The sequence below is a fragment of the Scleropages formosus genome, chromosome 15 (genome assembly GCF_900964775.1).
Source record: "Scleropages formosus chromosome 15, fSclFor1.1, whole genome shotgun sequence".
Classification (NCBI taxonomy): Eukaryota; Metazoa; Chordata; class Actinopteri; order Osteoglossiformes; family Osteoglossidae; genus Scleropages; species Scleropages formosus.
In genome coordinates, this window is record NC_041820.1 from 14,133,903 (window position 1) to 14,146,752 (window position 12,850).

The 12,850-nt window shown below is 38.6% G+C and overlaps 1 protein-coding gene across 6 annotated transcripts in view; it reads right to left on the reverse strand.

The window, feature by feature from the left end:
- Nucleotides 1–12,850, reverse strand: part of actn1 (actinin, alpha 1) — a 31,478-nt gene that overhangs the window by 14,909 nt on the left and 3,719 nt on the right. For 5 of the 6 annotated variants that reach the window (XM_018727424.2, XM_018727420.2, XM_018727419.2 and 2 more), the window contains exons 2-3: nucleotides 3,159–3,273; nucleotides 2,735–2,854 (exon numbers count right to left, since the gene is read on the reverse strand). In XM_018727424.2, the coding sequence (XP_018582940.2) occupies nucleotides 2,735–2,854; nucleotides 3,159–3,273 (235 nt within the window). Of the gene's footprint in view, nucleotides 1–2,734; nucleotides 2,855–3,158; nucleotides 3,274–12,092; nucleotides 12,198–12,850 lie in introns of those variants that run through there. The other variant, XM_018727422.2, reaches the window with a different exon arrangement.

Consider the following 12,850-nt stretch of genomic DNA (forward strand, 5'->3'; position numbering starts at 1 on the left):
TTTTCATTAACCAAGGTATTATGCTTATGCTTCAAATAATCAACTTTCACTTTCATTATTCAAAATCCATTAACCCTACACTTTCCTCTGATTCAAGCAGGTTTAAAAAAAAAAAAAAAAAAAAAGGAAAAAAAAGATTGTTGATGTAGTACTGTACCAAGGGGTAACAACATTAAAAGGGTCAAAGAACAATATGCATCCACTTACAGAAAAACACATCTCAACTTTAACATTTTTGCTGTAATACAATGAATTTCTTCTTATGTACTCGTTGGAAACATTTGTAATGATGAGGTCGAATATAAACACTAGGCTGGATTGAGGACTGTTGTATTATGCTGAACATACTTCACACTTTTTACATTTGCAGTTTCTGCTTCATTAAAAGTAACACCCATCAAAAGCCGTGAAGACTAATGTTACGAAGCTGTACAGTGGGTAGTTCGTGTGAAGTGCAAGTGTGAAACATTTTTATATTTCACGTCAATTTTACGTGAGACGTAATTCTTTTCAGGTTTTTGAGGAAATTGTTTTGTTACACAAAGTAAACTTGCAATTTTTTCAAAAGAAAAATCATCTGAGGTAGTATTTTCAGATGCAGTGAGACTAGTAGGTTTAAATACACTTGTATTTGTCTAAATATCTGAAGCGTAGCTAGTTTCAAATTCAAAGGTTTTTATTCAAAAAAAAAAAAAAAAAGTACCATTGAAAGGGAATACACGAACACACCGTTTCTATCACAACAACTGCTGAATTTCTGCAAGTGAACTCACTAGTAGTAACCAAAATGCAATACATTTATTCTTCCAGCTAATGTCTTTTCCTCCAAAGTGACTTACAATGTTAAGGTACTTACAATTATTTACTCATTTATACAGCTGGGTTGTTTTTTTTTTTTTTTTTTTAACTGGAGCAATTTAGGGTAAGCACTTTGCTCAAGAGTACTAGAGCCAGAGGTAAGGTTCAAACTTGAAACCTTTGGGTCCAAAGACAGCAGCTCTAACCACTACACTACCAGCTGCTCCAATAGTAAACATAGTTCACTTACAGTCAGAATGGGGAAAAGCAATGAGTACAGTGCTTTATGTACATACACAATATATAGATATAGCATAATTATGGTTCAAGCTGACATGTAAACACTGACAATTCTAGCATAAGAGATTATATACAAAACAGCAACAGGAAAATGTAAAATATACTATATAAACATAACCAAATCTGTACGGCAAAGAAGCAACTAATCCAGAAGTGCCGTTCAAATCCTTTGTAAATCCACTTAAGAGCATCTTCTCTGCACCGTTTGTCCACCTGCCTTCCACCCCCCCCAAGGGCCACACCCCACCCAAGCCAAGCCTGCCTTTGTAAACACAGCTTTGTGCTCTGCGTTACTGGTGAGCAGGCCAGCAGGGTTGTATATCCAGGAGGGGATTCTAGCCAGCTAATCTGTCTGGAATGCAGCCCTGGTTTAGTACCCTTTATTCAAGCCTGTGCAGGGATTAACCCTGGTGGGGCGGAGGACAGGTCAGGCCAGCTGAAACCCTAAGGCCACAGTTAGCCACTTTAGTGCTCTGTGGCTCACAGACAGGGCCAAACAGCAGCTCAAACCAGGCTCGCAAACTACAGTCTGGATTTTATGATTTCTCTTTTCTGCTGATGGCAAGAAAGTGTTCATAACAGGAAGACTTTCCTCATGGGGTTTAGGGGGCAGGATTACAATTCAGTTTCAGTGAAATTGTGTGTGCTGAACAAAACCCGTTAGAAACAGTGGGACAGTTATCCATCGCAGAAAAGTTATTTTGCAGTGAAAACCACATTTGTTTTTCCTCATTTTGTCATGCATACAGCTCAAAGTAAACAAAAAGAGCATCCCACGACAGACAGACGGCATAACACGGAGTGGGGTTTCAACTAGCATTCTTCACGTTATAAGTACCTGCCCTTTGTCATTACAGTACTTACCTAGGGATACAAACTTAAGCAGCACACCTGCTTATCGAATATTACTCAAAAGGGGAGGTTAGTTTTATCAGACTGAGTGCAGCATTGCAGCATGTATTGTGAAAGAAGCTAGGCAACTTTACTATGTATTATGTAATTAACAGAAATAAATAGAGAAAATACCTTTAATCTTTTCTGCACTTCACAGTAAAGACTTAATGCATGTTAATCTGGAAATTCCTAGCAGTACAAATGGGCAAAGGTAGAACAGTTTTAAGGGTGAGTGAGAAAGCAAGCAAATAAACCAAATGGAAACCAGAAACACTGAAAGAAAAACTGCTTTTGAAAGATATGAAGCGTGCTTTCTCCCCAGTCTAGTCAGAATCTGAGGCCTTGCGCAGTGGAACATGGTGCTTTGAGATCTTATTTTTAGAACGGTTTTTTTGTACCAAACAAACAATCAAAATTCCCAGTTCCTACAGGATAAAATCTTAACAGAGTGCTCACAAAAACAAAATTCGCTGTTCAGAAACAATACCATCCAAAAATATCCTTTTACGTACACTATAGACAAGTTCCACTCTACAGCCCTATGTCATCTTATTACATCCAGAACAAAGAGAGCACATCCCTAACCATAAGTAAATTCCCTAATCATTGCATTTCTTCTCATATAAGGACAGGCAGGTCTTTGTTACATCAAAATTATACCTGAAACACTGAAAAGTGAAAGGGAAAAAAAAGTGGAAGAAGGATCCCCAAAACTGACTCTCTCTCAATAAAATGGGCTTACCTTCTGCCCCAATGGACACCAACTTCACTCCTTTGCTGGCAATAAAGTCCAGAGCTTTGTTCACGTTGGAGATCTTGTGAACACGCATCTTCCCTCGCTCTGGTTTCGCCAATCGCTCTCCTGGATGAAGAAGTGGACGTTTTAAGGATCGATATGGAAACACGGTTTCACAGTGAATGTGCTTCTGTTTTCTGAAGAACAAATGACTGCAGTGGCAGTGTGTGATCCATTGCTTTGTTAGAACTGGATTTTGCTTTCATTTTTCTGCACAGTTCTTCATTTAACTGACACCTTTGTCCAAAATAACTTCAGTGGTGGAACTCTTACAATAGCGCTTTCAGGAATATGCAGCAGCAATCACACAGTCATCTTCGATGTACAACAGCACACAATTTATTAGCGATATTGTCACAAATGTGCTCACCTGATATGACCTCTAACAACAGCATAAGTTTCAGACCATCACGGAAGTCCTCTTCAATGTTCTCAATCTGTGTCCCTGCCTTCCGGAGGTGGGAGTTACACCAGGCTGTGAATGTCTGTAGCAAAGTAGAGGCAGTGATAATGATTATGCTCAACAAAACAAGTCATGTCTACATAAACCAAATGTAACGCAAATTATTATCTAGACACACTAATTGTATTCTGGATCCCAGTTGCCACGGTGTCAAAACAGAGACTGCCAGCGTTGCCGCCACAGTTCTGGATTCCCAGGCATCCCTGGCACTTCAACAGCTTGATGGCAAACAGCTGTGCGCAATGTTCAGAAGTCAAACAGGAGCAGGCACGAGCTCTGAGCCAAAAGGACTCCCCTGAAGAGGGCTTTTACAAGGTCCTGGCATAGCTACGCACAGGGGCTTGGAGATGGCTCCCCGTTTCCACCCCGAGACAGAGAAGGCTTCGCCGCAGCCCAGCTCCAGGAACTCCGAAACCAGAGCTCCGTTGCGTTGCCACAAAGAACCACTTAAAAGCTGTGGCCTGGCACCAAGGCCGAGAGGCCCCGTGCTGACGTCACCCCAGCGGAAAGTCACTCTAGGATAGCTGATGTGTACAGAGAGCTCTTTTGGATGTGTGTCATTTGCAGGATTTGTCTGATAACTTGCCAAAAGCTTCTAGGGGATTTCTATGACAAAGACAGATGTAATCTACAGGGGCTGCGTGTTACAAGAGTTGCGTGATTTTAGTCACGGTGTTTTCAAACACCGTGGTAAGCGGAAGCCGCTTATATTTCACTGCTAAGAAGTTGCTGGTACTGTATCGGTTTCTAATGACAATTAAGTAGACTGCAACAGACTCATACAACTCCTCTTTGCTTTTTAACCCCTTTATTTGAAGCTTATGATCAGTATCCTCTGCATGCACCACACTCAGGCAGCTGGACAATCGTTTTTGCCCCCTTGAAACATAACACCAGCACCAACTCTGGGGGTAAACGATAGACACACTCGCAAATCCCCATATGTAACACATTAACAATGATATTTTCTGTATGGTATAAGGGTTAGGATTTGCTTTTCTCATTCATCTCCCTGCATAAAACTTAGTTGTACAACAGCTAAAATTCAATGATGCAGAAATTAAATGATTAAATAACCTAAACTGAACACTGAAGATAATGGTTATAAACAATGGTTTATTTCAGCACACCTTCTGGGAAATGGATATCATAATGCATACTTCATGTTTTTTTTTTTTCCCCCAAATAAATTTCAAGTCAGTGTTTTTTTTTTTTTTTTTTTTCCCCCCCCCTTCAGTTTCCTAGCTTGTTATAAATGAAGAACATCTCTTCTTTCTATACTGAGACAAGACATTGTAAGGCAGAGCTGCCATATCCCTCTCTGTCATGCACTCCCTTATGTTCCTGTCTCCTTCTGTCCCGCTCTCCAACTCCTTCGCCTCTTCATCCATCAGCTCAAAAAAACACTTCCTGTCTTCTTGTCAACTCCATATTAGTGCAATCTTTTTACTAAAGTCATCCTAGTTCCAAGAATAAGGGACACACATGTACACACAGATGGTGGGGGAAAGATGATACAGGAACAGTTTTTAAGGCAGCTGCCAATTTTTTACATGTCTCATATATAAGGCACAAAAGGAATAAAGTAACATGCAGGCCATCTCCTACAGAATGGGAAGTAATGGAAGTAGAAAGCAATAATTAATAATTAACAGGAATACAGTGGGACAATTCTGTACAGCTACTTTCTGCAATTCCTGCCCTGGAATTTCGCACTGCACACAAAATATGAATGTGTGTATTATTCCCTTGGGACTCCACATGATCCATCTTCTTGCTCTCTATCTACTCTAATCAGTAGAGAGCAAAGAAAAACTTGACTGTCAAGTTAATTAATTAGAACCATATTCATGAATGAGGTACTACACAAAAACTCCACAAAAAGTGAAAAAGTCAGACAAAAGGGGAGGGACAGAAACAAGTACAATAATACAGTAATCTAATGCCCAAAAGCTGCCCCATGTGGAAATATCCCCACACTTGAGTCATGTGACTACTTCTCATTTCCTCTCATCACACTTAGTATAACTATCCAAGTTTGTTAAAAGTTTTTGAATGTTTAACACTGAAAGCTTAAGCTTTTTTAGGGTGTAAAAAAAGCTTCTGAAACATCAGCTAAGTCATTAAAACTGAAACTCGGGTCAAGTTTAAGCTGAGAAACACATGAAGGCAACACATGTTGACTATTCAAGGTTATTCAAATGCATACTGATACTGGACAATATCAACAGCTTTTTGTACTTGAGCCAAAACGTTATAATGGAACATGTTAAGAAAAACATTTCACCTCTAAATCAGTAAAGAAGCAAACGGGTTCTCCTAGGACTGTTGCAGACAGAATCCTCGAAGAGGAACAATGTCAATTTGCTATCTGTTTGCTAGTTAAAAACAAAAATGTTAAGTTCATGTGTTAATATGAAATAACATTATTAAGTTGGGGAGGAGCAGTCCTACCCTATAGGAGCCATGGAATGCAGATCTGTACAAAGTGAATTACTCATTTGAAAACATTACAAAAACACTTGTTTTGTTTTTTTCTGCACAAAAAAGCTGCCATCTGGAAAGAGGCCCAGTGAGTCAATCAAGCCTGGTAATCCTCAAATAATACAGTCTCTGCCACTGATTTAAACAGCACACTTTTTACCATTTACTATGTTAAACATTTACCCTTGGCAGCTGAATAAATAGGATAACCATTCACAACTAAATGGCTGAGACAATCATTTTTATGGTACTACATTGTATGAGACAAGTGTACAGCCTACAATTACCTAGCTATATTATTCGAGTCGTTATTTAGCCAAGAAATCTAACCAGCTATCTAACTATCTATAGAGCAAACAGCTTGGATGAGCAGAACTGATCATTCTTATTAGCTACTGCATGTGTACTGTATTGTATGTGTTGCCCAGCTGCAAGTCATATACGTTACAGACCCCGTGGTGATGTCAGGCTAATTCGTAGAAGGCTGATATAGTGAAGGGAAGCAGTGCAAAGATTTAACTAAATATGTATAATTCACACACAACAGGCATACTCTTACAATAAGTCTTTGATATTTATCTCATATGAAAGTAAAATGTTTAGATTTGTTTCCTGATATACTAAGAGTGAAGTATAATTTTTTTCTTTTATAAGCAGTGTTTTGATTTTCCAATATTACTGGAGTCAGGTATTTTCATTAATTGTATTAAAAGTATTTTCAAAAATTGTAACAACTCAAATCACACATATCAACTGGTACATGTTCTGTCAAATTAGTTTTACAGATGTATGTTATAGTAGCATATATTTAATTGCTCCTATTTTAACAGCATGGCACACTGCACAAAATATGCTGAGTAAAATCTAATAAAGGTATAATGTTTGCCCTGCAAGAAAACAATTACATTTTAATGAAGAGTGTATGAACTCCCATTAAACAAAGTGCTTAAGGCTTGTCTAGTAGCATAAGCATGTTAATCTCATTAATTTTTACTTATCACTTCACTAATTTGCATCTTGCAACAATAGTGTTTTCAAACAACCATTTTAATGGTCATTTACATAGAGCTTATGTAATATACTGCATGTACTATTTCAGTGACATTAATCATCTTAATAAAGCACTTTCAGTTTTGGAAACAAAAAATATAACACTTGCTGTGCTAGCAACATATTTCAAGACAATATGCCTGAAAGAATAACTGAGCTTTTTTTCATAAGCAGAACATGAAAAATTCAGCACGTCATTTTACTGCATACTCTTCCTCTACTTCTTGTCTATCAAACACAAAGACTCCCTGCGGGGAACTGTTTTACTGTGTGTCTGGGATGCTTGAGCGCAAGTGGAAAATTTGCCAACTGCCGCATTTAAGAAAACCTTACTGGACACTTTCCCCTCACAGCACACCTTCTGCAGCTCAGGGACAAGAAGCACACAGGAACCGTTGGGGCATCTCAAAACGGTCGCTAAGGAAGGAGCTCAAGGGGACCCTCTCTACTGTTTCTTCACCCAGCTGCCTCCCTTTTTGCTCTCACTCGCAGAGAAACCCATCTTTGCACCATCTCAGTGGAACCTGCCCATGTGTAGATGCACAGCTACCGTCCATTGTGGCGACAGCTGGTGGTTCTGTCTACCAGCAGGGGAAAAAAAGTTGCGTCACAAAAAGATTACTGCTTTTGTTTTGAAGCACTGTACACAAAGCTCCCAATGAGACTAATACCCAACTGCGTCCACACAGCAGACCAAGGTAGGTATTACCCGCTATATGCTGTTGTGCAGTGTGACTTTGGGTTTGATAACTAGGAACTATGTAGAGAATGAGCAAAAAGCTTCTTTAGTAAATAAAGACCACCTCTCATATGAAAATGCTGCAGTCTGACTTAAGGGTTACCATGGCAACCACAAAAGCTGATGCCAAAAAACAGGATTCTTCAGTTGCATCTGTCAAAACCTGCATGTTTTAAGTTTTTCTTACCAACTGAACCATGAAAAAAAACATTCTACACTGCCTTGCAATTCACAGAATTTACTTTGACTTCAAGAAAGAACTGTCTTTCTCTTGTGCTATGTAGAAGTGGTCAACTCCACTGAATTCCAAGTTATTTTAGTTATTCATTTTCATTTCCTAGACACTGTACAAATGCAAATGGGGTACTTTGTTATCAGTCACAATAAAGCGTGTCAGTTTTACACACCTGGAAGTTATTCCACCTTCCCCCCCAAGTTTTGTCTTCAGTTTTTAGTTTCAGTTGTCTGAGGTAAACAAGCAGGACTACTGTTCAGACAGACTTTGCACACACACAATTCAGTTTTCCAGTAGCTATTATTATTTCTCATACGCTAGACTATCATTTTTTGTAGTTAATTATTTACATTTATTCATTTAGCAGATACTTGTCTCCAAAGCAATTTACAAGGTTAATCTACCTACAATTATTTACTTGTTTATACAGCTGGGTAACTTTATTGGCACCATTTGGGGTACTACAGCAGTAGGTGGGATTTGAATTGGAACCCTTTAGATCTAAAGGCAGCAGCTCTAACCACTACTCAGCTACCAAATTATCTAAATGAGGTAATATTTTCAATGATATAAAGCCTCCTGTATTAACACAGGCTCTTGGAAGCTGATCCTGAATGTGAAAATGACTAGTCTTCAAGAAGAAATGTGCTGCATTTCCTCAACTTAAGTTCCTAGTTTCCTTGCTCAAGATCTCACGATGTTACGTGGACACTGTCCCACCCATTTAAATGTTGTTTCATATGCAAGATGTGAAAACATTTCTTTACTGCCATCTCACAGGCACTGAAATATAAGGTGCCAGTTAGAGACTAGTAATTTTTGCTGTGATGCTGGTTCATGTCTCTGGTGAAGAAAATAGCTTGGAGAATTGAACACAATGGTTTGGAGAAGTAATTGTTTTCTTGGGGGTCTGAATACGCAAAGCGGGAAACTTGAGAAACAGGTGGTTCTTAGGTTATGAGAAGTTCCGCTCTGATGGCGAAAATTCTTCAAGAAAATGACAAACTTGTGTAATTATTTGCATGTTTCAATTAAATACTTGCATAAAGTATTATGAGGACTAATGTTTGTTCTCATCACCACACTAGCAACACATACCTACATCAACCAGTAGGTAATGTGCAGGACAATACACCTTTACCTCAATACAAGAATTAATCACATCTTTAGAGAAACAACAGTAAATGTAATCTGTAAATTGGCACCTAGGAAAGGACTATGATATTGCACCCTTTACTCAAGGTATTAAGCTTCAGCACCCAGCTACAGTATATACATGGATAAATTCTCATATTTCTTCCATTTCAACACATTTTTTAATGTTTAATACATTTCATGTCTCTCTCAATGTGTTAAATACCAAGTTTAGCTACAGCAAAGGCTGGCTGACCAAGCATTTCAGACTGCCAAACCTGCTGCTATTTCAGCAGCAACTGCTGTGGCACTTTTCAGTGTTTTGTTTAGTGCTGATGAACTGGGCTTTCATCACACATCACCAAAAAAGGGAAAGGGTGGGGAGAGGGGGGAGGAAGGGGAAAAAAAAAAAAAAAAAAAAAAAAAATTTAAGAATGACACAATGTCAAATGTCAATCTTGTCTGTTTCACACTTGAGTGGAATTTTTGTGTTTTTAGTCTTCATTAATTAATAATAATTTACAAAGTTTTAGTAACTAACTTCTGTAAAGTGGTTATCAGCACTGGCTGTCAAAGAGTCTATACTGGAAGGGCCCAAATCTGTAATATCATCTGAATCAGGCAGAAGTAGAAAACACACGCTGGCCTGCGCTCCCACAGTCAGGCCCGAGGCTACTGAATGAGCGTCAGCTGCTGCTGCTGGCAGGGCCAGTCGACTGGGCTGCCTCTTCTCCAGCTGTGCCCTCCTCTGGAGACATGCCACTGCCTGACGCTGCTAGCTTTCCAATGGAGAAGGGAGATGGATGTGGAAGCTGTGCTGAAAACAAAAGACAAGTACAGACACACAGAGCAGAACCAGCTCTTTCCCTCCTATGAAGTATAATGCCAGAGTCTTATCTGTAAGCAAGGAAATGAGCCATTTTCCCCCAAACTTTCAACCTAATTTAAGCCTTTTCTGATTCTGTATCAGATTTCCTGTAAAGCCCTATCCATTGATACAATCTGATCATGATTACTTCACTGGAACTAAAAACCTTTCACATTAGTGCCAATTTCATTTATTTACACCAGTGGCTAAATTACCAACAACTGCTAATTAATGTCCTTTCTCGACCTTACTATAGAAAGACCCCTCCGGAATTTAAATCAGAACCCTTTAGAAACTCAGTCTTGTATTTTTAACCACTTAATATTCCCTGAGTATTACTAACCTCTACATTGTTAGATAAAGCAAATCTTTGTGTTATGTAAACCATAGTTGGAGTATAATTCAAAAAAAAAAAGCAAACACTGCAGAATTCTTTTAGGTGCTCATCCACAATCCTGATGATATGAGCTATTTTTATCTTTCAGCAACATTCTTCATCTGAAGACCTTCTCACACACTCCCATATTTTCTCCTCTTGCACAAAAACAACAAAACCTTCCTTACCTTAAACACAGCTTGGTTACAAAACATCCCATATATTTGAACATCTGTAGATGTCCACATCATACTCAGCAGAAGCAGTTTACTACTCATCTGCTTTCACAGGCTCAAAAAGAAAACAAAATGAAAAGCTATTTTATCTTACAAGCAAAGGGACATTAGTAATGACCTGATGGCACAGCCTATCATATTTACCTGATTCAAGAAAAAAAGGGTAGAAGAAAACAAAAATACTACTTGGTGCCCAAGAACTTTTTCCACAGAAAAAGTAGTGTATTCCAAAATGACAAATAACAATAACACTACTACAAACAGCTACAACATTTCCACATATGTTTTATCAACTGTAATTTGAAATAACTTCCAGCACCACTTGTGGTTTCCATAGCACAGTATGTTGCTACAATCAAACTTGCAATATAACTGCTCAAAATACATTTCTATAAGACAGTCCCACTGGTTTCCTTTTAAGACCACTAGCAGCTTTCAGTTGATTACAGGCAGATGACTCAGAGAAAAAGGTTAATTTGGGAACACTAAAACCTCAGAGTTTGAATCTCTTGAAGATGGGTCTATAAGAGTAAATGTAACAGACTACAATGTGGCAAGTTTAAGTCATCAGGGCTGGATGGACCAAATAGTCATGATACAGTCTATATACCAGTTAGTCTGGCCTACCTCCTTAACATACAGTTGTCTTAGCCTCATTATGGAAATAAAAAAAAAAATAAAAATAAAAATTCATCATCCTGCAGCTCTTCTAGCTCTAGATCAAAAATGGCTCAACTGCTTTCATAAACAAAGGAGCAGCAGGCCTCTATTCTTTCACTTCTGAGCTACATCTCAATGTAGTTTTTCAGAGAGCAAAAATTTCAGTACAGCTGATCGTGGCTATAGAAGTTTGGATATTTATTACTGTGATTAGAAAAAAGCGTGACTGCATGATTCTCTTTTCAAACAATGAAAAAACTTTTAGAATAAAAAAAAGTTCTCTGTTGCCACAGTAACTGCTCACCAAACCAACTTCGGGTTGGGTGTTAAAAAAATATTCACAAAATATTTAATCAGCAATTTCAGTCAAGTTGCAAGCTGGCAAGCACAACCATCTGGTGACTTATTCAGGGTACAAAGATATGTAATACAGAATTAGTTTAAAGAAACTGAGTATAGAAGGTATGAACCAGTCTTAATACTCTATCGCTGTATTTTTGTATGCTTGTTCTGCATGATGTGTGAGTGACAGAGAGAGTGTATTCCACTGATGTACGGATGAGTGACCGTTTATAAGTAGTGTATCTAGAAGTGTAAGTAACCTTGGTGAGTAAGGTGTGTGGGCTCATAACACTACATAGTATCCACTGGAAGTCGCTTTGGAGAAAAAGCATCTGCTAAATAAATAAATGTAAATGATGTTCTAACAGTATCTCTCACTTCAGGAACACTGCTGCTAAACCCTTTAGGAAGAGATTTCTGAAATAAATAAGCACGGAAACTCAAAAAGGCCACAAATATGGAAATGCTTTACCCACAATAAAGAGAAAATGTGAATTCACAACAGAAACAAGTTTAACAAGTCAGCAAAGCCTGTTTGGTCCGAGTTGGGGGACAGCCACAGTATTCAGGCACTAAAATGTCAGCAAAGGGCTTTGGGATGTAAGCAGAGAGGGTTCCTTTTCACCAAAAGGACTTAATTAGCATCTGAAAACAAGACATGTCAGTTAATTATAAAACTTGGACTCCAGAATCCAGACCTTGTTTATGCAACGCTACCTTTCAGCTGAAGCAGGGAAAAGCGGCAGAGACCACTGGAGCCAACAGTGTGGAATGTCAGCACGATGTATCACCTGACACACTTCCTTTCTTCATCATCATCCCTCTTACTCTGATCCATGAAAAAATACATAAAAACAGTGTGTTGTTACCATAATATCCTAGAGTAAAGTGGGGAAAGGAAGGCTGGTAGGACACACTGAACAAGAGCAAGGCAGGGATACACATGTATGATGAAAATAAAGCCACTGAGATTTAAGGCAAGAGAATACAAGTCATGACATTCAAGAAATACAGGGACACAAATCCCATCATCAGAGGAACAGAAGTGTATATATGTGGAGCTCATGTTCCACCATCCTCTTATCCAGGGCTTTATTGCATTTTTTCCAACATACCTTACTTTCATATGGGCTTTTGGCTCCAAACCCCAAGACAGTGAAAGACCTTTAGACAGACATTAGAAAACTACTTTTCTTTGAAGAACCAGATAAGTTGTTTAAAAGAAGTTTAACAGCAGTTATCAGCCCACACCTTATTCACCCAAGGTGACTTACAATGCTAGATACACTACTTAGGATGAGTTACTCAACCATACATTAGTGGAGAGAGAAAAAAAAAAAAAAAAAATTCTCTGTGTCACTCACACACTATCCACCTAGACAACATGTCTTTGGACCGTGGGAGGAACCCCATGCATACATGGGGAGAACATACAAACTCCACACAGACTGAGCAGGGATTGAACTCCCATCCTC